We start from the raw sequence: 24075 nt of genomic DNA, 5'->3' as shown, positions 1-24075 counted from the left end.
AGTCTCCCTGAGGGTCCATAAGTCCTAATTCTGTTTAATGTGACAGTTCCTAAATAACTCTGCGTTCTTCACAGAAACACATATAAGAAGTGCTGGAGCCTTGCCGTAGAATGAGTCTAAGAGAGATCTAGTCTTTAGTGTTTGTGAATTGAGAAAATGTATCCTTGGGGTTTTAAAAAATATGTAGGTGTTCGTGTGGGAGATTAGGGATGGGGTACTAATGCAAAGTGCCAGCTTTGTTCTGCCCCTCCATGATTTTCTTCGGATTTAAATACCGACGTAGTCGTTTCCCACCCTTTTATGTTGTCTTTCTCCCCCTCTGCCCCTACCCTTTCTCTTGCTAATGAATACAAATGCTGTTAGTAATCAGTTGTGCTGTGGGATGGTTTGTTGGTGCTTAGAAACCGTCCTTCCCCCATCTATACCCATCTTATTCTTTGAACCTGTTGGGATGGTTTGTTGGTGCTTAGAAACCGTCCTTCCCCCATCTATACCCATCTTATTCTTCGAGCCTGTTCACTTGAAAATGTCAAAGAGGAAAGGAGACTCGAGAAAAGAAAGAACTGTGGTTGGCTAAGTCACCATGGTTTGTCTTAGGAAATGTTAACATCTGCTTGATGAAGATGCCTTTTTGCTTTACAAGTAAAATGTTGTAATATATATGGTTGGCGTTTCCTGTTGAGTCTTTGGTTCAGTGTGTCAGTAGGAAGTACCAGCTGCAACTCTGTGCCAGCCACCTTCATGGTTGGCGTGTTTCTCTAGCCATGTAAAAACATTAGGATCTGTGGAGTGGCATACTGGGTGCAAGCCATGGCATGACCGTCCCAGGGCTTCTGCTCTGACATGGGGTACATAACTCTGCTTGCAATTCTCTTGCTCGCTTCTAAAATAGCCACAAAAATTGTCTAAAACTCTGCTATTTTCAGAACTGCTTCCACTTAGAATAATTAGTTTCAATCATTACTCACAAGTGTGGTGTCTAATTTGGGACAGAGGACTTATTTTATTTGCCCTAAAACTGTCTTTTTATTTTACCTTTTTTTAAGCTTCAGCGAGGCTTCTATAGTCCAAGAATTACCAGGCTGTGCAGGTCTCTCCCACGTGCGTTATAACCACGTGGAGAGAAGGCTGGGGTAACCCTGTCTAGAGGCAACCTCCCCAGTGCACTATTCCTGCTCCCCTACTCCCCACCTGATCCAGGGACAGCCCAACATCACAGCTGTACCTAGAACAGCACATGGCATTTGTTGAATGAGAGAATGGTTCCTCTGCTTTATCTTAGACATCTAGTCTATTGCCGAAGTCACTTTTTAAATTATTGACATAAACCATAAAATTAATCAAGAGTCCACTTGAAAGTGAACAATTCATTGACATTTAGTAGCTTCACTACTCTGTGCAGCTGCCGCCTCTGTGTAGTTCCAAGACATTTTCATCATCTAGGAAAAAATGACTGGTACCTAGGAGAGGTCAGTCCACCTCCCTCCCTCCCCTGGGCACCTGGGGACCACCAGTCTGCTTTTGTCTCTATGAGTTTGCCTGTTCTGGACATTTCATGCAGTATTTGGCCTTTGGATCTGTTTACTTTCCCTCGTATGTTTTCGAGGCTCATTCACGAGGTAGCAGGTATCATTTAGGGGGTAGTTCAGTACTGTTTCAACATATGGAAATAGCACACTTGTTTATCTGTCCATCAAGTGGTGGGCACTTGAGTCGTTTCTGTCTTTAGCTCTGTGAGTAGCGCTGCAGTGAACATTCACATACCCGTATTTGTTTTCATTCTTTTGATCCTAGTTGTGCTATCTTCTAGTTATCTCTCTGATTTGTCCACTGCTCTCCCATTTGCTGGGCTTTTCTGGTAGCTCAGCTGGTAAAGAATCCGCCTATAATTCAGACCCTGGTTCGATTTCTGGGCTGGGAAGATCCTCTGGAGAAGAGATAGTCTACCCACTCCAGTATTCTTGGGCTTCCCTGGTTGCTCAGCTGGTAAAGAATCCACCTGCAATGCAGAAGACCTGGGTTGGGAAGATCCCCTGGAGAAGGGAACCCACTCCAGTATTCTGGCCTGGAGAAGGGAACCCACTCCAGTATTCTGGCCTGGAGAATTCCATGGACAGAGGAACCTGGCAGCAACAATCCTATGGGGTCGCAAATAGTCAGATACGACTGAGCCCCCTTTCACTTTCACTTTTCTCCTGCTGTCAGGCCACCTTCGTCTCTTGCTGCACTACTTACCTGGTCTGGCCCTTCTCCAGCCTGACTCTAGACTGCAGCCCTATGTCCTTTTCAAATGCAGATCTGTTCTTCATGCCCTTCATTGATTTTAGGAGTGCTCATAGGGTAGGGAGGAAACTCCTTTCATCCCACAGGGTCCCTGCCGTGGCCAGGTGTCTAACGATTCCTTTGGGCTCATCTCAGCCATTCTGCCCGTCCCCACCTGGGCTGCAGACACACTGATCTTTCTGTGCTATAAACTCTCCCTGCTCTGCCCCACCACAGGCCCTTGACACATGCTACCCCTGTTGCCTAGAATGCTCGCCTCTCCTTTTTGCCTAATTAATGCCTTCTCATCCTGGAATTGCCAGCGCAAGCCTCACCTCTTCAGAGAAACCTTCCCTGACTCAGTCAAACTCACCTCCACCCACACTGCTAGCATCTTGGAGGCCCACAGGCTCTTAACCATTTCTCTGCAGCACAAGTTCTAGCTGCATTTTTACATTTGGATGATTATTTGATTCATAACTGCCTCCAGAGACAGAAGGCAACTGTACATGCAGAACTTGGGTTCTGGAGCCAGACGACCTGGATTCAGATGCTGGCTCTGTCCCTATTGGCTGTGTGACCTTGGGCAAGCTGGTTAACCTCTCTGTGCCTGTGTTTTCTCATCCATCAAACAGGGTCATAATAATGCCTACCTTAGAAGGCTGTTGCAAGAATGAAATAAATTCATATGGGTTACATATCTGGCCCTGAAATAATCTCAATAAAACTATAATATAACTTTTAAAAGTAATTAAAATTTTTTTTAATTAAAAAAAAAAATAGCTGTACCTACACTGCTATCCCCACACCCTCATCTCCAGACTGTAAGCTCTGAGGGACAGGGAACCACAACTCTTTTGCTCCTATTATAGCTCCAGAGCCTACCTCAAGATACCCATGTACTTAGTGCTAGTTACATTTTTATTGAATGATTGGATGCATCCATTCTCTTCTTTCCCAGAGATGAATATTAACACTACAGTGTCCCATCTCTGTTTCTGAGTTTGGGTGGCTCTAGCTTCTGGCGTGCAGTGTGGCGGCGCTTGGCCACAACCCCTCCTCCTGCCCACATCCCCAGCTGGTGTGTTTGGGGAATGGTGCTGCCGGGTGTGGAGAGTCAAGGCTGAGGATCCCGTCTGTGTTGTACTGAGGGAGGGCCCAGTCTGTATGACCACCGCAGAAACAGACGGGACTTGCTGTGTGCCAAGCCCTGTGCACCCCGTTTTAGAAATATCTGACTCATGAGGCCGGAGTGATTTCTGTCCCCTTGTAATAGACGAGGAAACTGAGGCCTGATCAAGGGGGCCATTTGCCCAAAGTCAAAACTCTTGGTAAGTGGCAGAGCCAAAGTTTAGGTCCTGCCAGCCTTTCTCCAGAGTCTGTGTTCTTCAGACTCTCACCCTTAACTAATGAACGTGACCCACTTAAAAACTGAGAATGTGGGAAGGACTCCTCCATTGAAGGAGTTGGGGGTGCTGTCCCGAGTCTGGACAGTTTTGTTAAAGGCCCCACAGTGAACAGTGAACATTCCTACTGAATTCTGGCTTGTGATCTGCTGGCCCTGTGTACCTGAGGGTCCTCACAGGTTGATGTCAGGACAAATCCTTAAAGAGACATTAAAACAAGGCTAGAGGGGAAAAAATAAAGGTGAGAATGGTTTCTCTGCAGATGAAAGAAACTACCTAGGAAAACTCCCACCTCTTCTGTCAATCAGAGATGTAAGAAACAGTCTATTGCTTCCTTTCTAATCACACAGTTCAGAGGCTTAATGTCTGTGGTCTTCACTCCCTAGGCCCCTGAGCTGCCATCTGTTTATCACAAGTATGTACATGAAAAAAATAAAATAAAGCCTCCTGATTTACTTTCAAAAACAAAGACATTATGATTTTAAACTAACTTACTTGGGATCTTTTTTAGACATGTGGATATAAGCATTGTGAGCACATAGGGTAGAATAAGGAGCTTCCTGGGTAGCTCAGCTGGTAAAGAATCCACCTGCAATGGAGGAGACCTTGGTTCGATTCCTCTGTTGGGAAGTTCCCCTGGAGAAGCAATAGGCTACCCACTCCAGTATTCTTGGGCTTTCCTAGTGGCTCAGATGGTAAAGAATCTGCCTGCAATGTGGAGACCTGGGTTCAATCCCTGGAGGAGGGCATGGTTACACACTCTAGTATTCTTGCCTGTAAAATCCCCATGGACAGGAGAGCCTGGCAGGCTACAGTCGATGGGGTTGCAGAGTCAGATACTACTGAGCAACTAAGTACAGCACAGGGTAGAATGGTAAGGTTTTATTGCTACCATAGTAGGTGATTTTAGGTTGTTTATAATGAAATGAAATGAAACGAGCCCCTAAATAGCAGAAATTTCTCCCAGCCCATGAAACATCCACCACTAGGGGCTTAGCACGCTGTGTCCACATGACAGTGTGTTAGATGGTGCATGAAGAGAGTTTGGAAGAGTCTGTAATACTGTGGCACCATTAGAACAAAACCGTGTGTGTCTTTATGAATAATCAGCTATACACATATTAATTAAACGCATAGGAAATATCCTAGAAGGGAATCCACCAAAAGTATTAGCAGTCGTTGTCTCTGCACAGTGATATTCTGCTTAAATTTTTCTTTGTTTCTCTAATTTACAAATTGTCCTATAACGAGCTTGTGTTTGCTGATACCAGAGCATAAGCCTCAATTTAAAGAGGAGGGGAAAAAGCCACAGAATTACTGATACAATCTTAACTGCCATCTCAGATTAAGAGTCTTAGCATCCAAAGAGCTTTAGAGAAGAAAAGAAGCTTTGGAAGCTTCCCTGAAGGGTGGAAACAAGGGGTAATGAGGTGATGACAAGCCCCGTGCCTCTCACTCCCCATCCTAACCTGCCTTCATCTCCAGGAATCTTCAGCTTTCTCTTAGTCTCCATTTTATAATTGCCCTTGCCAAAAAAAAAAAAAAAAAATCTAACTGCCTTGCAAAGTACCCTTCCTCCCCCTGTGCTTATTTGTAACCGCCTTATTCAGGAAACATATGCTGAGGAGCTCCTGGGAGCATGGAGGAGAGGCTACCAGAACCGGCAGCCACTCTGTGACAGGAGGGCGTGTGGATATCCCTCCCTTTGACTCTGAAGAAGCAGCTGGTGATGAACTGGTTATGGAGGCGGAGGGAATGCATCCTTGTTTGCTTTGTGTCTTCCTCAGCATGATAGGAGTGTTTAAACAAGGATGAACAGTCCTCCAGAATCCTTTCGGGTCCCTAGGAAGAGCATGTTCATGGCGCTGACTGAGCAGGGGCTCGCGGGCCAAGTGATGCGAGGGCGGTAAGCCCACTGCTTCTCTGGATGGATGGAGAAGGGCGGGCCTGAGCCTTTAGGGCAGGGGCTGCCCCACAAAGCTCTGAACGCTTGGCTGTGTGTCCTGCTGGTCCCTGGCCCCTACCAGGAGGAAGGCTGTAGTTCTGATGTGTTGACCTCCTCGGGAGGGCGGTGTCCCCAGGTAACCTGGGGCATCGGTGAGGAAGCGGACAGTCGCGGTGAGGTGGTGGTGGTGTGGCTTTTAGTTCCAGAGAATCCCAAATTTGGAACACACGTGGTGCATAAACACTCACATCATCTCACAGGGCAGTTGGTCTAATTTGTGTTTTCTGAGACTTCGCTCCTAAGTGAAGTGCACTTGAGCCTTCGAGTTGGCTACGCTGGACTTTATCCCACTCGCCAGCAGTGGGTGACCTTGCTGTGGTCCCTCTCTAAGCCCTGCTTTCCTCACGTGTCAGATGAGAGCATTATTAACTGCCTCGCAGGATTGTCATTGGGATCAGATGTGATAATGTGTAAACAGTGCCTAATCGCTGCGCTTAATAAATGCTGGTCTTCATCCCTCCCCCACCCTTTCTCGGCCTCTGGCTCTCCTTTTTACAGGACTCAAAGCTAACTGGTCGGGAATTACTGGCCACCTATGTTTTCTTACAACTGATGGATGTGTCCAAACTTAAACCTATTAGAATGACTGCCTAGGAAACGTAAGCTCTTAGTTAGGCAGTTTAGCAAGGAGTCTCCAGGTGGGACTCAGGGCACATTAAGGAGGGCAGATGCTCTTTTTCAAAAGAATGAGATCCGTTCTCCACGTTTGGGAGAAAGCCTTTGGAAAGCTAACGTGATGCGCTGTCAGAGCAGTCAGCTCCTTTATGGAGTTCATGGGGCGATTACCACAGAGAAAGAGGGAGAAAGGGTTTTAATGTTTCTGAGAACACTGTATTTCCCCTGTCAGTCTTACAGTTCTCTCCCCGCACCTTCCTCTTTGCCTCTCCTCCTAGCGTTCTAGAACCATGCAGTGTTAGAACTTGAACTGCCCTTCCAAAGCTACAAGGAAACGAGCCCAGTTCTTTCTTTCAATTTTTGAACATGGTTGTTGTTCAGTGAGCCCCCAGGGGCAGAGGAATGGCCACGCTCCCTCCACAGACACCTGGGCCCTTGGGAAAGGCTCCCGGACGCACCCGGTGCGGCAGCAGTGTTGGGTGAGGGGCTCCGAGCAATCCTGGGGGGCCCAAACTCATGGCTGTCTGGTATACCTTGCACCTGTCTCCCCTCTGGCATACACGCCTGAGTCTGCGTTGGAGCAGAGGTGAGACTACGCCTCGTCATGGCTCTGTGGGATTGATCTCTTTTCTTCCATACAGATTGGGAAAGAGGGGGAGAGACACTCTTTGCCCTGGCTCTGTGTCCATGTTACATTTTGCGTGTGTGCCCTGCTCTGGGGAGAGGAGGCCAGGGCCTTTAAGATGGTTAAGAACGGTTAAGGCACTTAGCACTTATTAGGACAGAGCAATAAGTGAGCGCATCGCTGCCCCATAGGCCATATGGCCTTGCAAAGTGTCAACATCTGAAAGTCTAAATATGCCCAGAAAACTTGGTAATTGGCTTATCGTTAGAAGGCCAAGCATGATTAATACTTCCCAGGTGGTGCTAGTGGTAAAGAACATGCCTGACAATGCAGGAGACAGACACAGGTTTGATCCCTGGGTCCAGAAGATCCCCCGGAGGAGGAAATGGCAACCCACTCCAGTATTCTTGCCTGGCGGGCTACAGTCCGTGGGGTCACAAAGAGTCGGACATAACTGAAGCAACTTACCATGCATGCAGACGTTGCTCGGCTTTTGCACGACTTGGTGTTCTTTGAGAGAATACTGACGTTTCCGTGGTTTCACCCTCCACGTGATCACTGACAGATTACCCAGAGATCTTCAGGCTTCTAATGTTGCCCATAACATACATGCGCTTGACGATCCTGGCAGAGCTAAGCCCTTGCTTACTATTAACATTTCAACAAGAAATTGTTGTCTGTGTCCTTTGTTCTGTTTCTGGTAGTACTCAAATGAGAGAAAGTTGAGTCTCTTGACCTCACCTGGCTTAAGACAGGGCTGTTGGGATTTACCTGGTGGTCCAGTGGCTAAGACCCCATGCTTCCAATGTAAGGGGGCACGGTTCAGTCCCTCTTTGGGGAACTAGGATCCCACATGCCAAGTGGTGCAACCAAAACCATTTTTTTGTAATTAAAAAACAAATAAGACAGGGCTGCTTTCCTCTATGGTGGCCATTCATCCTCTCAAGGCACCTGTGCCTCTTGACTCACACACTATGCTGTGTTTCCATGAGCTGCTGCTGAGTGCACAGAGGGAATGGGTGGGAACAAGTGGAAAGCTAGTGGTCAAAGAGACGTCACCTCGAGAATCAGAAGAGCACCCGAAATAGCCAGCTCAGTGAAGCAGCTTCATTTGGAACTTTGGCCCTGCAGATTCCAAATGAAAACATACCCCTGCTGCCCATCCAGGAAGCAGGAGAAGGGCGACCATCTGGAGTTTGCTTTGAGAACCTGTCTGTCCTCCTGACATTCTGTCTCCAGCTGACTGTATGGTCAGCACTAGCAGTGCCTCTTTGTAACTAGCTCCCAGAGCCCAGGGTTTCATTTCACCTTAACTGGATGGGGAAGATAAAGTGACCGCGGAGCTTGGTGGTGGCTGCACAAGGCACTTAGTGAGGTTGGACCCCTTTCCCATTGTTATTTACTGGTCAGGACAAGATGAACCAAGGAGTCTGCATTTCAGGAAGGGAGAGGGGTAGAAGGGATAAACGAAGTCCAAAAGTCCACCAACCAAGAAAGAGTTTGGTGTCAAGCCTTGGAACCTCTTGTCTCTGCAGAGATGAACAGTCAGCTGGTCCAGACAGACCTGATGTGTGCAGCACATCCTAAGCACAGCCAAAGGAGTCCTGTCTTTTAGGATTTGACATTTCTGAATGCCAGCAACTTGGACGTCTTGTAGATTGGAGTTTAAAGGTCTGACTTAGGCTCCCTGTTGACAAGCTGAAGCAGAGAGTGGGGTGAATTTGGCCTTGACAGTCAAGTTCTGCATCTGAGTAGCCAACTGTGGGGCACATACTAAAGACTGATATTACCCCCTAATTGGTCTGAAGCTCAAGAAACAAGTCCAGCCCATTTGAGGGATTCTTGTAATTTATCCTGGGACAGAAAAGCCTAAGGTGGGATCCCCAGGAGACATGCCTTTACTCATTCATTCAACAAACATCCATTGCACGCCTGTGTATATACGGGGGCTGGGCTCTCTCTGTGCCTTTATCTCACAGGGTGATCTGCAAAGGACTTCGGTCAGATGCTTACACAGGGCAGAGTGGGAGAGCTGAAATGGTATTTATTTGTTTTGAACAATACAAATTGTCTTTCCTGACCACAGGTATTAAAAATGCAAAGACCAAGTTCAAAAACAATAATTATCTATCTTCCTCTGAACTTCTCAAGCTTTAGTTTAAAATTGGAGAACTTGAGAGTGCACAGCTTGGCCCTAACCTCAGATTCCGACTTAGTCAGGGTGGGGTGGGCAAACCTGTGGTCTAAAATGAGAGCTGGTGTAATTCTGCTGAATACAGGTGATGGGTTAGCCCCTGGGACTTTAGAAACACAGGTGCTGGGCAAGGGCCCTGTGTTGAGATTGGGCAGATCTGTGCAGTTACCTGGGAGGCTTTTTTCCAGTCACACCCACCTTGCCCCTTCCATTTCCACCCATTCTGCCCTTGGGAGCCACTTTTGCTTAAAGTATATTTTCTTTCTTCTGGTGTGTGGGCGAAGCAGAAGATTTGAGAACCAGTTGTTCTTTAAAAAAAAAAAAAAATTCAACTTCAGGCAGAATTCAGGTTGAGGGCTCTCAGAGGATGCTTTTGTTTCCCTTTGAAATGTTTGGGAGAAAGAATCTAAGGACTGGTAAAGGCCGGCTGGCCCCACCCCTTGCAGCGTGTCCAGCCCCACGTGGTCCACCTGTTCTGACCAGGAGGTGGTGCATTAGGAGACAGACCTCAGTTCACACCTCCCTCTAAACCCTGTCAGCTGTGGAACCTTGCATTCACCTCACTTATGTTTGGGCCTAACATTTCTGGGCTGCACTTACCTCCTGAATGACTGGTAGTGTGATCTGTTGGTGGGATAATAGGAATGGTGTGGACCAAACAACGGGTCTCTGGAGCAGGCTTCTCAAAGCTTGCTGAACTTGCACCCTCGGATCCTGTGACAGTGCAGGTTCCAGGGCACTGGTGTGGGTGGGCCTGAGAGCTTGCATTTCTAACAGACTCCAAGGTGATCTTGATGCTACTGGTCCATGGTCCACACACTGAGTAGCAACGATTTAAAGGTGCTCTCCTCCTTAGATTTGCTGTGAACTGTCAAGCTGGTAATTTTTTTCTTGCTCTTTTTTTTAATGTCATTTTTAATTGTGGCAATTTTTTTTTCAGTTCTAGAAATTGAAGAAAATACCTACCTGTTACCTAATGCTGATCATGAAAAATGAGATAGAATGCTTTCAGCCATAAATACTGTTCTCATTGGTCCCTTATTTTATTGTGTATGTGTGTTCAGTTGATCAGTCTTGTCTGACTCTTTGCAGCCCCGTGGACTGTAGCCTGCCAGGCTTCTCTGTCCATGGAATTTTTCAGTCAAGAATACTGAAGTGGATTGCCATTTCTTCCTGCAGGCGATCTTCCCAACCCACGGGTCGAACCTAGGTCTCCTGCGTCTCTTGCCTTGCAGGCAGATTTCTTTACCTCTTATATAAGGGGGAAGCCCCCCTTATATTATTAATTGTCTCCAGTAACATAAGAAATACTGAAAAAGAAGGCAGAGAGACGGATCATAGTCCACTCTGAGGGCTGAGAGAAACATCAAGGGCAAGGCTTCAGATCTACAAAATACAGGTGACCCTTAAGGTTCAGGAATCATGGTTCCTTGTCTTCCAGAGTTTACCTGTGAGGCAAAGACTTTTAAATATAAAACAAAGAAAAGGAAAATGTATTTCCTTCATTCCATAACACCAGCTTTAAACTTGAATCAGTGTCACTTGGAAGGGATGTGAAAATGCAGCTTGCCAGGTCTGACTCAGACACTAATTTTGGTAGCATCTTAAGTTCCCGGGTGATACTGATGCTCATGCTTGAACCAGCACAAAGCTTTGTCCCCAGACCCCATCTTTGAGAGAGGCGTGCGTGAAAGACAGTGTCTCTCCTGATCTGCGAGGGTCAGGATGAGCTGCCTGGCTGCCTGCAGACTGCTCTCCCCAGCACAGCAGGGCCTCACAGGCTGGAGCTCTCCAGTAGAGCTGGTTGGCTCATCACCTCAGGGGCTTTTTAAGAGCTAGAGGTTCCTGGGGTGCATCCTCAGATATGCAGGCAAGCAGCCAGGTTCAGGCCTGCCTATGTGGAGAGCAGTGAGGTACCAGATGGACACTGGAGAGCTGTTCTCCTTTTTAATGCCTCTTGGATTCAGCTCTAATGATCACTCAGCAAGTGAATGATTCCCCAGCAGGAAATTGGACCCTCTGGAAATACATTTCATCGCTGGATTCCTACAGTCGATGAATTTTGCATGCATTTTCCAGAGTGCTTCATTTCCTACCCAAGGGTGGCCACCAGCCAGGACCATCTGGCTATGGGGATTCATCCAGGGTGAAGTCCCCCTATTGGGAATAACACCATCCGTGGCAGTGTTGAAAGGGGAATGGATAAAAGTCACTGAGGACCAGATCCCAGAGAGAACCCTTCCCAGGCAAACTCAAAGTCAGATTAAGATCGAAGCAGTTACTTAAATAGCCTCAAGAAGAAATTCCTCCTTTTGTCTCTCATACCTGGATTTGAGGATGGTGATCGTCTCTGAAATTTCCTGGCTTACCAGCTCATGGTTATAGAGCATCACTAGGCACCATGCTCTGGCAAGCGGGCTTTCTAAAGGCAACTTGGGGACAGTCCCTGCTCTTGTGGTGTCCACTACCGGGAAGAGGCAGACGCGTAAGCATGTAACTGTAAAAGCAGCATGATTCCTAGAACCGTGTACATCTAGAGTAGCCCTCCCAGGAGGCTCCATCCTCGCCCAGTTTTGTTTCCTCCATAGTGCTTGTCACTAGAGAAATGATTCATCTTCTCTCTTAGAGCTCGAGCAACAGGAGAGCAAAGACCAGACCATCAGACCCTGGCCTGTCTCAGCTGCTGGACGTGAACTGCCCAGGAAGGGTATGAGAGCAGCTCTCTGCAGCCAAGGCATTCCTGAAGGAGGCTCCCAGCAGACCACTCGCTCTCTGCCCACAACACCTGTATCTGAGGCAGATGCTTAGGGAGGAGTGGCAAGTGCAGTGGTTCTCAGATCTTAGCTGGCATCCAAATCACCAAAGGGCTTCTTAAAACACATTTACTGGGCCTCACCCTAGAGTTTCTGATCCAGTAGGCCTAGGGTGGGGCCAGAGAGTTTCCTACAAGTTCCCAGGTGATGCTGATGTTCCTGGGTCCTGGACCACACTTTGAGAACCACAGGGATGGTGTGTCAGCATAGCCATCACAGCTTACCCAGTGGACAGATGGGAGGGGATTAAATGACAGAGAGGCAGAGAGACCTCTAACAAGCTATGCCAGTGAGCCAGGTGGGAGAATATGGAGCTCGAAATGGACCATAACAGTGGGATTGGAGAGCAGAAAGAGGGTGCTTCAGACAGACGTGATGCTGCATGTGGCCTGGGGAGCACTAGCCTGTGGGAGGAGAGGGCAGAGTCAGAGTGGCTGGAAAGATGCTCGTGCCAGGACTTGAGATGCGCGCTGGGGAGGGGAACGGCATGTTCTTTGGGACCTGCTGGGTTTGTACTTCTGTGGAAATCTTCTGATGGAAATGTTAAAAAGGAAGTCAAAATATAATTCAAAACTCAAGAGAGAAATCTGAGCTGCTGGTACAGATTTGGGGGGCATTTGGGGTAGAAGTGTAAGCTGAAGCTGTGGGGCTGAGGTTATCTAAGGGTGGCTCTTTGAGGAGATGGCAGTGATGCCTCTGAAAGGAAGCCCAGAGACTGGCTGGTAGGACCAGGCAGAGAAAGGGCTGAGTAGGGTACCCAAGGTGCATGAAGTAAAGGGACAGGAGGTGTCACCCAGAAGGGGCAGTACCAGGTATCAGAGCATCTCAAACACAGCCCGAATCTGACAAATTCTGGAGACCTTTAAAAGAACCAGCCCCAAAAGATGGGGTTGTGTTTGAGGCATGACTTAGAGGAACTGGCCCATGGATTCTGAAACCTGTAGTTTTTCAACCCCTCATTTTATTAATACGTTGTCTGTATGATTTCATTTTGCCTTGATGATAAAGTCACCTTACAGTTCTATATTGGTGAAACACACGTACACAAAAAGCAGCCCACCCTGAAAACACACATGAGGCATAGTGACCACCCATGAGAGGTCTTTCTTCTCAGAGGAAAACCAAGGTGAACCATATGGTGGTGCCTGGCGAAGGGAGGGTCAGTGGGTACTTTTTTTTTTTTAATGAAGTATAATTGATCCACAATATTGTATTAGTCTCAGATGTACAACGTAGTGATCCGGTAATTTTATAATTATGAAATGACCATGACATTAAGTCTAGTGACCACCTGTCTCTATTCAAAATTATTTCACAATTATTGACTACCTTCTGGGGGTCTGCTTTTGTGCCTCTGACGGTGGTGGGAAAGTACCATGTATCCATGTTCTTCCCTCTGCATTTGATACTGATCTAGACTCTCCTGGGACCTTAACCACTGATGTTTCAAGGATTAAAAAGATTCTGACAACTGCTTTTGAACTATTTGTGGTGGATTGCTACAAAGAGAATGGTTTGCTCTAAGCTAAAATTCTCCAGGTGATAATTGTATATTTCACCGGTGGACAGTTTGCTGTTTAATTTTCGAGGCTTGTTTTGTCATCCTGGTCTTCCTAAACCCTGGCTTCGGAGGACACAAGGACGAGGTCTGACAAGTGTCTGAATCAAGCTGAGGAGTCAGGATCCTGCACTTTCTGGCTCCGCAGACTGCCTGCAGCAGGAACTGCTTTAGGCGGGAACTCACACCGACGTGTTCTCTGTCTTTACAGTTCTGTGTGGAGCTAAACCAGCCAATCCTGCCCAACATCCGCAAGTGGAAAGGGCCCCGGGGATGCTGGAAGGCCGTTGTTTCAGAGACGCCCTCAACTCAGCTCCCAAAGGTACCCTCATCTGCAGAACGGGGATTTTCTTTCCATTTTCTTTTTTCCAATCACAGGCGTTTAAAATCTTTCCTTTGCCAACATCCTTGATGTAATGTTGTATTTCTGCCCATTTTTTAGCTCTTTGCCATTTGTTTCAAAATGCCCTGGTTCTTATTTCCTGTTTGGATCAGGAATGGCCTGCTGCCCAGACGGAAATGGGAGCTGGGGTGTTGGGAGGAGAGGAGAAATCCTGTCTGGAGCCAAGGCAGCAAATGGGGTATTTCTGTTCTTTGTCCTTCTAATCCCTTCTCCACGGTTCCAGCCTCTGCCAAGTTTGTAGACAGCCCATTGTCCATTGACTGAGAACTTCAGATTCACTTAATTCATACATGAAATATTTGCTTTAGTGGTAAGAATTGTGCACATGGAAATGATCTGTGGAAACTTTCAGCAGATTTTAATTTTGAATTTTCTCTCATTAGTATTGCCCATATGGGTTTAGGTAAGTCTCTCTATGTATTTATTTTCACTCCCGCATATCATATTCAAGACCAGTTTTTACTCACTTGAAATATTCAACATCAGTAGAGTTTTAAATTTTTTTAAAAAGGCTCCTGATAGTTAATTATGGGTGGATTACAAAATTTTCCTGTAAATGCAGATGTTACATTTTTATCACTAGGTGTTGGTGCTGCGTTCATGTCAATTGTGTCTGACTCTTCGTGACCCTTGGACTATAGCCCACCAGGCTCCTCTGTCCGTGGGATCTTCCTGGCAAGAATATTGGAGTGGGTTGCCATTCCCTTCTCCAAGGGATCTTCCCAACCCAGGGATCAAACCCATGTCTCCTGTGGCTTTGCATTGGCAGGCGGATTCTTTACCACTGAGCCATGTGGGAAGCCCGTTTGTATCTCTAGTATACCATTATAAACACACATGATATAAATACTTATCTGAGTGATATGGAGATCTGGGACTTTTAAAATATAACATTTACTGGATTAAAAGTATCCAGTCACTTATTGACAATAAGCTTTCTTTTTAGCTCCTACTTTAAAGTGTGCTGTAAATCTTATTTCTCTGGGTTTGGGGTGTAAGTGATTACTGCAGGTGGTAGCCAGGAGGCTGGAAATACAGGATAATGGGAAGGTATCTGGTCTTTACCACTCCAGCCCATGACTGTTCCTTCTCAGTCCACATAGAAATAATACTAATAGGGGACTTCCCTAGTGGTCCAGTGGTTAGAACTCTACACTCTCCCTGCCAGGAGCCCGGATTCAATCCTGGTCGGGGAACTATGTTCCCACAGGCTGCATGGTGCAGCCAAAAGTAAAATAAAAATAAAAAACAGAGTTGGGGTTTCCCTGATGGCTCACTGATAACGAATCTGCCTGCCAATGCAGGAGACAGGGTGCCATCCCTGGTCCGATAAGATCCCACATGTTGCGGAGCAACTAAGCCCACACCATGACTACTGAGTCTGTGCTCTAGAGCCCAGGAACCACAGCTACTGAGCCCACATGCAGCAACTGTTGAAGGCCTCTGGAGCCCTTGCTCTGCAACAAGAGAGGCCACCGCAATGGGAAATCCACGCACTGCAGCTAGAGAGTAGCCCCCACTTGCCACAACTAGAGAAAAGCTGGTGTAGCAATGAAGACCCAGCATAGCCATAAATAAACCTATAAAAATAATTTTAAAATATTTTTAATGGCTCAGATGGTAAAGAATCTGCCTACAATGTGGGAGACCCAGGTTCAGTCCCTGGGTCGGGAAGATCCCCTGGAGAAGGGCGTGGCTACCCACTCCAGTATTCTTGCCAGGAGAATTCCATGGACAGAGGAGCCTGGTGAGCTATAGTCCTTGGGGTCAAAAAGAGTCGAACACAACTGAGCGACGAACACTGTCACACCTTTTTTTAAAAGGCACTTTACACGCATATATATAGGTTCACAGGACTCTTACAGTCCGTTTAGCACTATTTATCTGTTCAGCAAATCATTAGAAAAGTTACTGTGTGTCAGGCACTGTGCTATATACTAGATGTTCATGGTGAGAAAACTAGACCCAGAAACCTGGCCTCTTTTCACTCTTTGCAAGCCCAGGACCTTGACTGAGCCTGACAGAGCCTGTTGGAGATTTTCAAGTCAGGTAGCCCTGCTCGAGGTTGGGTGTCAAGGCCACTGGGTAACAGTGTGTGGCTACCTCTCAGATCTCTCAGCCTCAACCCCTTCATCTGTAAAATGGGATCAACAGCTCCTCCCTCAACTCAGAGTGGCCATGGAATTTTGAAGGATACTGTGCGTTGAATGCTTGTTTAGCAGACATGGGCCAGTGCCTGGCAGGGTACCCATGAGGTGGCAGGCAGTGCTGAGCTGGAAGCTGCTCAGTAACCAAAGCCACCTCTTGGAGTTTTGTATTCGATCCTCAGCATTGCCATTTACCAACTGTGGGGTTTCAGGGAAGTTACTTAACCTCTCTGAGCAGCTGAGTCTTTACATGACAGGTGGGCACGTGAGTGGCCGTCCTATGGGATGCGATGATTAAAAAGATAATTCTGTGCCTAGTCTGGGATCTCCCCCACAATGTGCCCCTGCCAAAGAAGAGCCCAGGCACCCCAGCTGTGTGAACCTCTCTGAAATTACTGGTCTGGGAAATTTGTTGTGGGGACTAGGAGGAACATGCTGTGGTTTGGGGATATGCTTTTGTCTCAGGAACAGCCCCTGGGCAGGTCACCCCCAGACCCAGTGTAGAGTTCGCTCCCCAGCTTGAGGCTGAACACCCCACCAGACAGACCTCTCTGCACACTAACACCTCATCTTCTCCCACAGGGTGCCGGGTTTGCGGGGTTCCTGTGGGACACGGCGGCCGGGGTGGAGCTGAGAGATGCCGCCTGGCAGGAGAGCTCGCCCGGCAATGGGCATGGGAAGCCGGTGGGCCCCAGCCCGTACCTCGCAAGGTTCAAGGTATCGCCCCTATTGCCGTGCGGGGCCACTCCTTCTGAAAAGGAGAAAAGCCCACTTTGAACTGTGAGCCAGAGAAGCTCACCTTTTTGCCTTGGTTTTATTCTCTCTCGAGGCTGGGTCAGCACACACCCTTGGGGTTCCCTCAGCTGGGGAACTTGTCCAGAGCAGGAAGGAGAGGAATTTGGGGGAGATTGTAGCTCTGGTAACTTTGACTTCTGGGCGGAGAAGGAGGTCAAATGGCTGTTTCCCAAACCTGATAAGCAGCAGAATCACCTGGAGAGATTTTCTTAAAATCAGGGTTTCCTGGACCCTGCCCCCCCACACACACACAATGTCTGATTTCCAGAAGCACCTCCTGCGCTTCATCAGTGCTCTCAACGCTGGGTAAGGAAGCCGGTTGTTTGAGAATCTCTGGATTAGAGGGCAGCCAAACTGCTCTGAGGACACCCTTCTCTTACTAGGGAGAGGGGGAGCCCTCCAGGGGTCACTGGGGCTTGGAAGGGCCTCAGAAGGACCTTCTGGGTGATGGGGCCACTGACACTTCCAGACAAGCCCTCTCTCTCCAGAGTTGGGAGCAGCAGGCAGACCGACCTGAGCTGTCTCTCCGATTCCCCTGGATGCCCTGGGAAGTATTCACACGCAGCAAACAGTCAGAAACTGGGCGTCAGGAAGGAGGAAAAGACAGCAGCCAAAACAGGTCACCAAGTCAGCAGTTGGCCTTACCCGTCAGAAGACACAGGGTCGGGCACGAGTGGTCCCTTGTCACAGAGCCCAGCAAGCTAGCTGCTGGGCATCTGGGACACCCCCTTCTATATGCTCCAGAGCAGTTCTGGAGCCAGAGAGTTGCCGCGGATCTCAGCACTGTTTCTCTCTGGCAGCTCCGGGCTGGGGCTGCCCGTGAGCTGGCGGCTGTGCTGACTGTGGTCGGGGATTTAGCCCACACTTCCCGCATCCTCACTTGCAAAGCTGCAGAGATGCTGGGATTCCATGCGCATACACACAACCCGGGGTGTCTGTGGGTTGTGCTTCTGATACTGGTGTATCAGTCAGCCAGCAATCACCCCTGAACCCTCCTCCCCAGGTCCCTTTTCTATGGAAAGTGGCTGCACTGGCTTTGGCCAAGAAAGGCAACAGGCAGGACCAGCTAGTGTCTCAAAGAGGTGGGCTGGTTTTAAAGATCATTAAGAAATGCTCTCAGATTGTGAATTATTGGCTCAAATCCTCTGAATGAAGTGATCCCCTGCACAGTATGAGGCTCCTGTGCTTCGTGTCACATCCTAGGCCAGGGAAGTTGTGGGGACAGAGATGTGGCTTCTCTCCCCAGGCAGGGTTTCCTTGCCCACGGCCTGAAGGTGTCTCCCTTGAGGTCCGAGCCACGGCTGCAGAGAGAGCTCTCCTGGCTAGGTGGTGGTGATGGCAAACTGGGCGCCTCTGTAAGACGAAACTGGCAGCCCCCACTTGGCGGTGCCCTCTGCATACCCCCCGCTTCCTCGCCGTGGTTAGTGTTTGTTGCCATAACAGAAGGGTGGGGGTTGCCAGACTCAGAGCAGCTGAGCACTGCTTTGGGGCCCAGGAGACTGACTCTGACGTCACGATTCTGCCGCTGCACTGGGGATGCAGGAGGGGGCATAGCCTGTGCTACCAGGGCTCAGCCAGCTTTCATTCTTCATGTTTGAAATCACTGAGCATCAGGCACCGTGATTTCTAGGGGGAAAGGGAGCACATAGCGGTGGGTGGGATGTGGGGAGGTGGGGAAGGAGGTGGGGCCCAGCTGCAAATCCTGGCGGGGGGTGGGAGGTGACAGGCTGGCCCTGTGGGAAGAGCCCCAGGTCTTCCTTAACAACCAGCTGCTAGCGTCACCTCTTCCTCCTCCATAGTTGCTCAGAAGGGAAAAAAAAGCAACAAAAAATTGACATTTCTAGATGTGCCTGATTTTCCAGACCCTAAGGAGGAGTAAAGGGGTGCAGTGTAGGGGATCCCCGTGACAGGACAAAAGAGGTCTTGGTCCGGCAAGGGCCTCAGGAAGCTCTTGCGACAGCTGCCTCCGCTTCCTCCAGTATGAGCTGCCTTGTGTATGTTTACCGCCGTCACTGTTTGCGAAGCTGCTTGGGGGTTGGAGGTAACGGGCGCAGGCAATAAGAGCATCTCAACCTGTCTCTGGTGCTTTGTTTCATCTTGCCCAGGTAGGAAGTCATGACTTGACGCTGGTGAACCTTCACCTGGCGACCCTGACCCTCCCGGGGGGTGAGAACCTGAGCAAGAATCACAGTGACAGCCATCGCTGGGCTAGCTTCACACAGACCTTGCAGGAAACCCTGAAAGGTAGGAAGCATCTTCCTGTGCAGCTGGGCTAGTGGCTCCCACTTCTGCAGGGTAGGTGAGGGGTGCCCCTTCCCAGTGTCTCTCCCCTCCCTTAGGCTGGCTGTCCTGTGGGCAGCGATGCGTACTGAGTGATGGACAGGAAACCGCCATACTACCTGCATCCTGGGCAGCGCAGTGCCCTGTGCACGCTCATAGCTTTATCTCTGTGGGTCTGGCATGTGGGTTCCGTGGTGGGGTTTTGTGGCTCTTCAGCCTCCCTTTGATGGACAGGATTGGGAGAAGGAGAAACTAAGTGATGGCGCCCCGTGCCCCCCGTCACGGGCCCCGCTGCCCCCCCTCACGGGCCCTGCTGCCCCCCACCATGGGCCCCGTGCCCCCCGTCACGGGCCCCGCTGCCCCTCGTGTGCTCCCGTGGTGGTGTCCCCTGAAGATGTGCACCTGCTCTTCTTGGGAAAGAGAGTTGGTGACGAGGGGAGTGGGGAAGTCCTGATGAGTCCTTTCCTTCCTGGTGGATTGCAGATCTTGCTGACAGAGCCCTGAAATGACAGAAACACTGGAGTTGAATCTTGGCTCCTTCAATGGTGGTAGGATGTCTGGGAGGTCACCACTCTTCAGGGGCTGACAGTGCTAACCTCACAGGGTGCCCAGGGCTGGGTGACCTTCTGATGAAGGACCCAGGATATGGTAGGGGCTCAGCAGACATGAGTTGAGGGGGATTAAGAGAACACTGAAAAGGGAAGAACTTCAGAAGACAGGTGGACTCTGCTTTCCAGCTCTGCCCCCAATAATACCAAACATTTGCTGTGCGTGGCTTATAAGGAGGAAGAGTTGAAGGTTGACACGGCTGTAAAGACTGCTGCTAAGTCACTTCAGTCGTGTCCGACTCTGTGCGATCCCATATATGGCGGCTCACCAGGCTCCCCCGTCCCTGGGATTCTTCAGGCAAGAACACTGGAGTGGGTTGCCATTTCCTCCTCCAGTGCATGAAAGTGAAAAGTGAAAGTGAAGTCGCTCAGTCGTGTCCGACTCCTAGTGACCCCATGGACTGCAGCCCACCAGGCTCCTCCGTCCATGGGATTTTCCAGGCAAGAGTACTGGAGTGGGGTGCCATTACCTTACTGGGGTGTGGTCAGTTTGGCTTGTTTTTTTCAGAGCACTGAGCTGTTCCAGGTGAGGTTTCACAGCTGGAGGCCTGCAGTTCTCTTCTGTATTCCAGAGTCTTAATCCATATTCCTAGCTTGCTAAGCCTTTTTTCCCTTGTTAAATTGGCCCCCCACAAGGTGATTTATGAAGATTTGGCTACAGAGATAGTTCAAAGATTGTTCGTTTTGAAAAGAGTTTTATCATGGTAATATATATATGACATGAGACTTACCATCTTAACCATTTTTAAGTTACTTGTAACTTAAGTATATTTAAGTATATTTACATTATTTTATAATAATGGTTTTAAGTATATTTACATTATTTATAGCCATTACCACCACCCATCACTAGAGCTTTTTCATCTTCCCAGACTGAAACTCTGTGCCCATTAAACACAAATTCCCTTCCCTCCCAGACCCTGACAGCCACCTTTCTACTTTGTTTCTGTGAACTTGACCTCTCTAGGTATCTCATCTAAGTGGAACCTTACAATATTTGTCCCTTTGTGGCCAGTTTATTTCACTTACGTTATGTCTTTATGGCTTGTAGTATACATCAGAATTTCCTTTCATTTTTATGGCCAAATACTATTCCATGTGTCGGTCAATGGACACTTGGGTTATTGCCATCTTTTGGCTGTTATGGATAATGCTCTTATGAACATTGAGGTACAGCTTACATTTCAAACCAGGATGTGCTGTGAACAGTGTTGTCCTTAAATTATGAGTCTTTGGGCTAAAAAAAAAAAGTCAGAAAGCTTTTTAAGTCAAGATACTTCATCCAAGGAGCAACCATGTGGGAGATTGTTCACCCACGGCTAGACTCTAACCCATTATGAAGGATGACTTGACAGCTTTTGAAACTCTGGACATTTCTGTTGTTCTTGATTTCAAACTTTTGCTTTATATGGAAGGAGGAAGGGAATGTGCCAGTTCCTTACTTCTCTGATAACCATAGGCCCTGCTATCTTTTCGAATAATTCTGGTAGGGATCAGGTATTTGTCAGAAGACCTGGGCAGCATATTGTTTCAAGCTGCCAGGGACGATTGAGCCACAGTCTGACTCAGCCTTGACGTGCCCAGGTAAGGACAGTGACTCATGTCCCCGTGTCCCCCTGCATTTAACTAACGTCCAGCCCATTGTTAACTGGTGACACAGCAGAGCCGTGGAATCAGGAAGTGCTGCAACCTGCCCAAGCGGCAGCTCGGGTAAATCGATGAGCAGAGGCAGCTTGGCTCAAACAAAGACTGAACTTTATTCCACAGGCTTCTTTCTATCAGAGCAAACAGAGTCGGCTTGATTAGCAAACTCTGGACCTTTCCACCTTTGTCTGGAACGTGCACCCAGGTTCACTGACGTCAGTGAGGGCTCAGGGTGGAGTGCCCATCCACTGATGGAATTTCAGCAAGAGTCAAACAAGGCAGGGTCATGCTTGGCATCTGAGTAAGACTTACCCCTAGTGGGGCCGGGCTCCTGCTATTGTCGCTGGCATTTTATAAATCTAGGACTCTGAGGAAGTCAGCCCCAAATATTATCCCTTCACTCCTGGAAAATGTGTGCACTCAGTAGTGTCTGATTCTTTGTGGCCCCAGAGACTGTAGCCTGCCAGGCGGCTCCTCTGGCCGTGGGATTCTCCAGGCACGAATACTGGAGTGGATTGCCATGCCCTCCTCCAGGGGAATCTTCCTGACCCAGGGGTCGAACCTGCATCTTCTGGGTCTCCTGCATTGGCAAGCACATTATTTACCACTAGGGAGACCTGGGAAGCCCTAACTCCTAGAAACTCAGTGAGTACCTGTGGAGCCCACCCTGGCGGACAGCTTCCTAGGAGAATTTAGGGCCCTGCACATCAGAGGCAGGGAGTGTCTCCATGTCATCACCAGACTGCTTTAACCGAAGTAGATGAGTTGTAAGAAACCTGGACAGTCCAATTCAAAATGAGCCATTATTTTCATTCCCGAAGTTACACAGAGCTTGGTTTATTGACGCCTGACACCAGCATCTCTCCTGGGTTCAGAATTTTCTTTTCTTAAAAGAAAAAAAAAAAAAAAATATATATATATATATATATATATATATAAATATCTTTTCTTAAAAAAAATATATATATATATATTTTTTGTCAGTGCCGAGTCTTCATTGTGGCACACGGGCCTTCTCTAGTTGCAGCACAAAGGCTTCTCGTCACGGTGGCTTCTCTTGATATGGAGCACAGGCTGTAGGGTGTGCAGTCTCCATCAGCTGTGGCTTTGGGGCTCTAGAGCACAGCCTTAACAGTTGTGGTACGTGGGCTTAGTTGCCCCGTGGCATGTGGGATCGTCCCAGACCAGGGATTGAACCCATGTCTCTTGCACTGGCCAGTGGATTCTTTACCACTGAGCCACCAGGAAAAACCCCAGAACTGTCTTCTTTTGGCTCAAATATTTCATGTTTGTATCCTAATGAAAACCTTTCATTATATTGAAATCTTTTGTCTCAGTCTTTCCTAAGTTTTCCTTGAAATTTAATAAAGGTACATCTTTCTATTCATTCCTTTTAAAAACTACATTGCACCTTAATTGTGCAGTTTTCCTCGTGCTTCGTTCACCATTTCTTCCATGCGTGTTTCTCTTACGCCTGCCAGGCAGCAGGCTCTGTTCCAAGCGTGTGGGGCTTTTCCATCCTAGCTCTTTGTCCTGGATTTGAGGGCTTGGTGGCTTTGGTTAGAGCCTCAGCTTCTTACTTGCAAGAGGTCCCCAGCACACGGTGACGACTCAGTGGAGTGTCATTGACACTGGCCTCGTAGGAGTTGTTATTAGTATTATTCATAAGTTGACTTTCCTGTTGAAAGTTCGCAGTGATTTCTCAAGACCAGCTTAGTTGGGCTCGCCCTGCTTCGGGTGCCAGGGTTGTTAGGCTCTGGCATGAGGGTCAGATGCCTCTCTTGTTGGTCATACAATGGCTGCAGGAAGGGCTTCCTTCCATCCCCTTCCCTCCCTCAGGCCCCCTGGGAGAGGGTGTCATGTGCAGAACGTGAGTGCCCTCTGCTGGTGGCTTGTGTCATTTCACTTTGGGTTTCTTAATCTCACGACTGAGCGACTTCCCTTTCACTTTTCACTTTCATGCATTGGAGAAGGAAATGGCAACCCACTCCAGTGTTCTTGCCTGGAGAATCCCAGGGACAGGGGAGCCTGGTGGGCTGCCGTCTAGGGGGTCACAGAGACTTGGACACAACTGAAGTGACAGCAGCAGCAGCCCTTGTTATTGATGCGTATTCAAGTCCACGAAGATTTGTTGAGTGTCTCAGATGCATTTGGCCCTTGGTTATGAACTGCTTTCTTTAAAGCTTTCCTTGCAATGTTTCTCCCTGTGATAACGTGGCTCCCCTGAGGGGAACTTCGAGACAGGAAGTGATGGTCAGGCAGTGGACGGGAATCCCAGGGAGCCAAGCTGGGTCTCACTGTCCTTTTCTGAATGTCTCCTCACTTTGGAAAATACTTCATAACTATCCCACTTACTCTTGTAAATCAAACTAGAGTTTGAGAGAGATGTTGAAAATACTTTAAAGTATTTTGCCCTATATTAGTGTGCTGGGGTTCCATAACAAAACACCACAGACTGGATGGCTTAAACAGCAGGCATTTATTTTCTTACAGTCCTGAAGGCTAGGAAGTCCATGATCAAGGTGTTGGCAGGGTCGGTTCCTTCTGAGGCCTCTCCTCGGCTTGCAGATGACTGTCTTCTTCCTGTGTCTCCACTCGGGCTTCCTTCTGTGCTCAATAAATGTTGGTTGAGCTTTTGTTAATGATCTGGGCAAGACCCTTAGGGCCTTTTTGTGCTATGAGATTCGGAACCCATGATCCAGAACAGAGGTGATGTTGAC

At 48.3% G+C, this 24075-nt stretch overlaps 1 protein-coding gene across 1 annotated transcript in view; it reads left to right on the top strand.

The window, feature by feature from the left end:
- The window catches only part of EEPD1 (endonuclease/exonuclease/phosphatase family domain containing 1), a 122869-nt gene that overhangs the window by 94084 nt on the left and 4710 nt on the right, over window positions 1-24075 (top strand). Inside the window, exons 4-6 of the mRNA XM_068973159.1 lie at window positions 13690-13800; window positions 16611-16745; window positions 18929-19067. Coding sequence (XP_068829260.1) covers window positions 13690-13800; window positions 16611-16745; window positions 18929-19067 — 385 coding nt within the window. The remainder of the gene's footprint in view (window positions 1-13689; window positions 13801-16610; window positions 16746-18928; window positions 19068-24075) is intronic.

This window comes from Capricornis sumatraensis, chromosome 5, assembly GCF_032405125.1.
Source record: "Capricornis sumatraensis isolate serow.1 chromosome 5, serow.2, whole genome shotgun sequence".
Lineage (NCBI taxonomy): Eukaryota > Metazoa > Chordata > Mammalia > Artiodactyla > Bovidae > Capricornis > Capricornis sumatraensis.
The sequence above is the reverse complement of the archived record's forward strand: the minus strand, read 5'-3'. Positions and strand labels throughout refer to the sequence as shown.